General features: G+C 36.3%; 1 protein-coding gene across 1 annotated transcript in view; it reads left to right on the forward strand.

Moving 5' to 3' along the window:
- LOC9299716 (putative ion channel POLLUX-like 2) overlaps positions 1–1,735 on the forward strand; it is a 30,746-nt gene that overhangs the window by 24,782 nt on the left and 4,229 nt on the right. The window contains exons 5-8 of the mRNA XM_021015389.1: positions 210–281; positions 534–606; positions 717–815; positions 893–1,047. Of these exons, the coding sequence (XP_020871048.1) occupies positions 210–281; positions 534–606; positions 717–815; positions 893–1,047 (399 nt within the window). The remainder of the gene's footprint in view (positions 1–209; positions 282–533; positions 607–716; positions 816–892; positions 1,048–1,735) is intronic.

Raw genomic sequence — 1,735 nt, forward strand, 5'->3', positions numbered from 1 at the left:
CATGGAAATAGTGTAAAAATTGACTTAAATCTTTCGGCTTCCAATAGTGTGGACATAGAGTTTGAGGATCACCTAAGTAATATCAGATTCATACTGAGTATTATTGTTAGTATCACTGTCCTTGAAATTAGCATTGTTCATATGTAGTACATTCTATTTTTTTGTGTGACTATGACATCCGTTTTGATCCCTTGTCGTGGCTATTTTAGGTTCCTTGTGGCGCTCATGATAGCATGTGTATCGTTTGTTATCATTGGGGGACTCCTATTTTTCAAATTCAGGTAACACAACTTTATTTACCTTAGCTTATCGATTTAAAGCCTTCTCAAGATCGTCTTAGTGTGGTTATATGATGAAGTTTTCTGAAACTCTATACATGAATGATAAAACACAATTCTTGGTTTTAGTCTGATGAAGAAATTGTAGAAAAGCAAAATAATCTAATGTATGTTATGTATTAAGTGAAGACCCTTGTAAATGGACTTAACTCTAACGTATGAATTTCCATTGCATGATTTCTTACTTATGTGAAGGAAAGACCTACCATTAGAAGACTGCCTTTGGGAAGCCTGGGCATGCCTCATATCCTCTTCTACTCATCTGAAGGTCATGATTTGCTTCTTCACTGATCCAAAGATAATTTCAAATTACAAGCCTCAAGATATTTCTATGGAGTTCTTGAAACTAAATGCATATATGTCTACTGAAAAATGCAGCAAAAGACACGCATTGAAAGAGTCATTGGATTTGTCCTAGCCATTTGGGGAATATTGTTTTACTCTCGGCTTTTAAGCACAATGACAGAACAATTTCGGGTAAGTTCTTGAGATAAACGCTACTGGTGAAAAATGAATGTTAATTGGTACAAATTCGTAATCGCTTTGGCTGGCAGTATAATATGACAAAACTGAGGGAAGGGGCACAGATGCAAGTCCTAGAAGCTGATCATATCATCATTTGTGGAATAAACAGTCATCTACCTTTCATACTAAAGCAACTGAACAGCTACCATGAGCATGCTGTCCGCTTAGGTACCGCTACAGCTAGGTATTTTGGTCTCTCTATATATCTACAATTTATTTCTCGGCTTATGTTGACTGGGATACTTACTTTTCCTTGTTACATGCTTTCAGGAAGCAGAGACTTCTGCTCATGTCTGATACTCCAAGGAAGCAGATGGACAAGCTAGCTGAGACGTACTCCAGAGATTTTAATCATATTGATATCCTTACAAAGAGGTAAAGTGGTTGACATGCTACCTATTAAGCAAAAGTGAACCTAAAGTGGTTGACATGCCATATTAATTCATGTTCTTGTTGGTTTGCATACATTTACAGTGCTGATTTCATGCTTCTACCAGTGCAGTTGTAGTCTTAACATGACGAAATCATTTGAGAGGGCTGCTGCCTCTATGGCACGTGCTATTATCATACTACCAACGAAAGGTGATAGGTAAGAAAAATTCAACTCTCGGAAAGTATATGTGTGTCAGCTTTGAGAAAAAAGATTATGGAAACTGAGAAGTTCCGGGTAGATATTTGAGTAGTAATGTTTTTAGTGTCGTAACTCTTTCATGTTAGCTTTTCCATAGTAAAATACATATCGATATGTTTACTAAGCTAGCTTAACAATTGGGATATATATAGGGCGCGGTTAAGAGAGTTATGTGTATATGCTAGTGGTAAAATGTATGGAATCTCACTACTTTGTAAAAGAGGAATCAATTAAGTAAACA

Source organism: Arabidopsis lyrata, assembly GCF_000004255.2.
Source record: "Arabidopsis lyrata subsp. lyrata unplaced genomic scaffold ARALYscaffold_8, whole genome shotgun sequence".
NCBI classification, from domain to species: Eukaryota; Viridiplantae; Streptophyta; class Magnoliopsida; order Brassicales; family Brassicaceae; genus Arabidopsis; species Arabidopsis lyrata.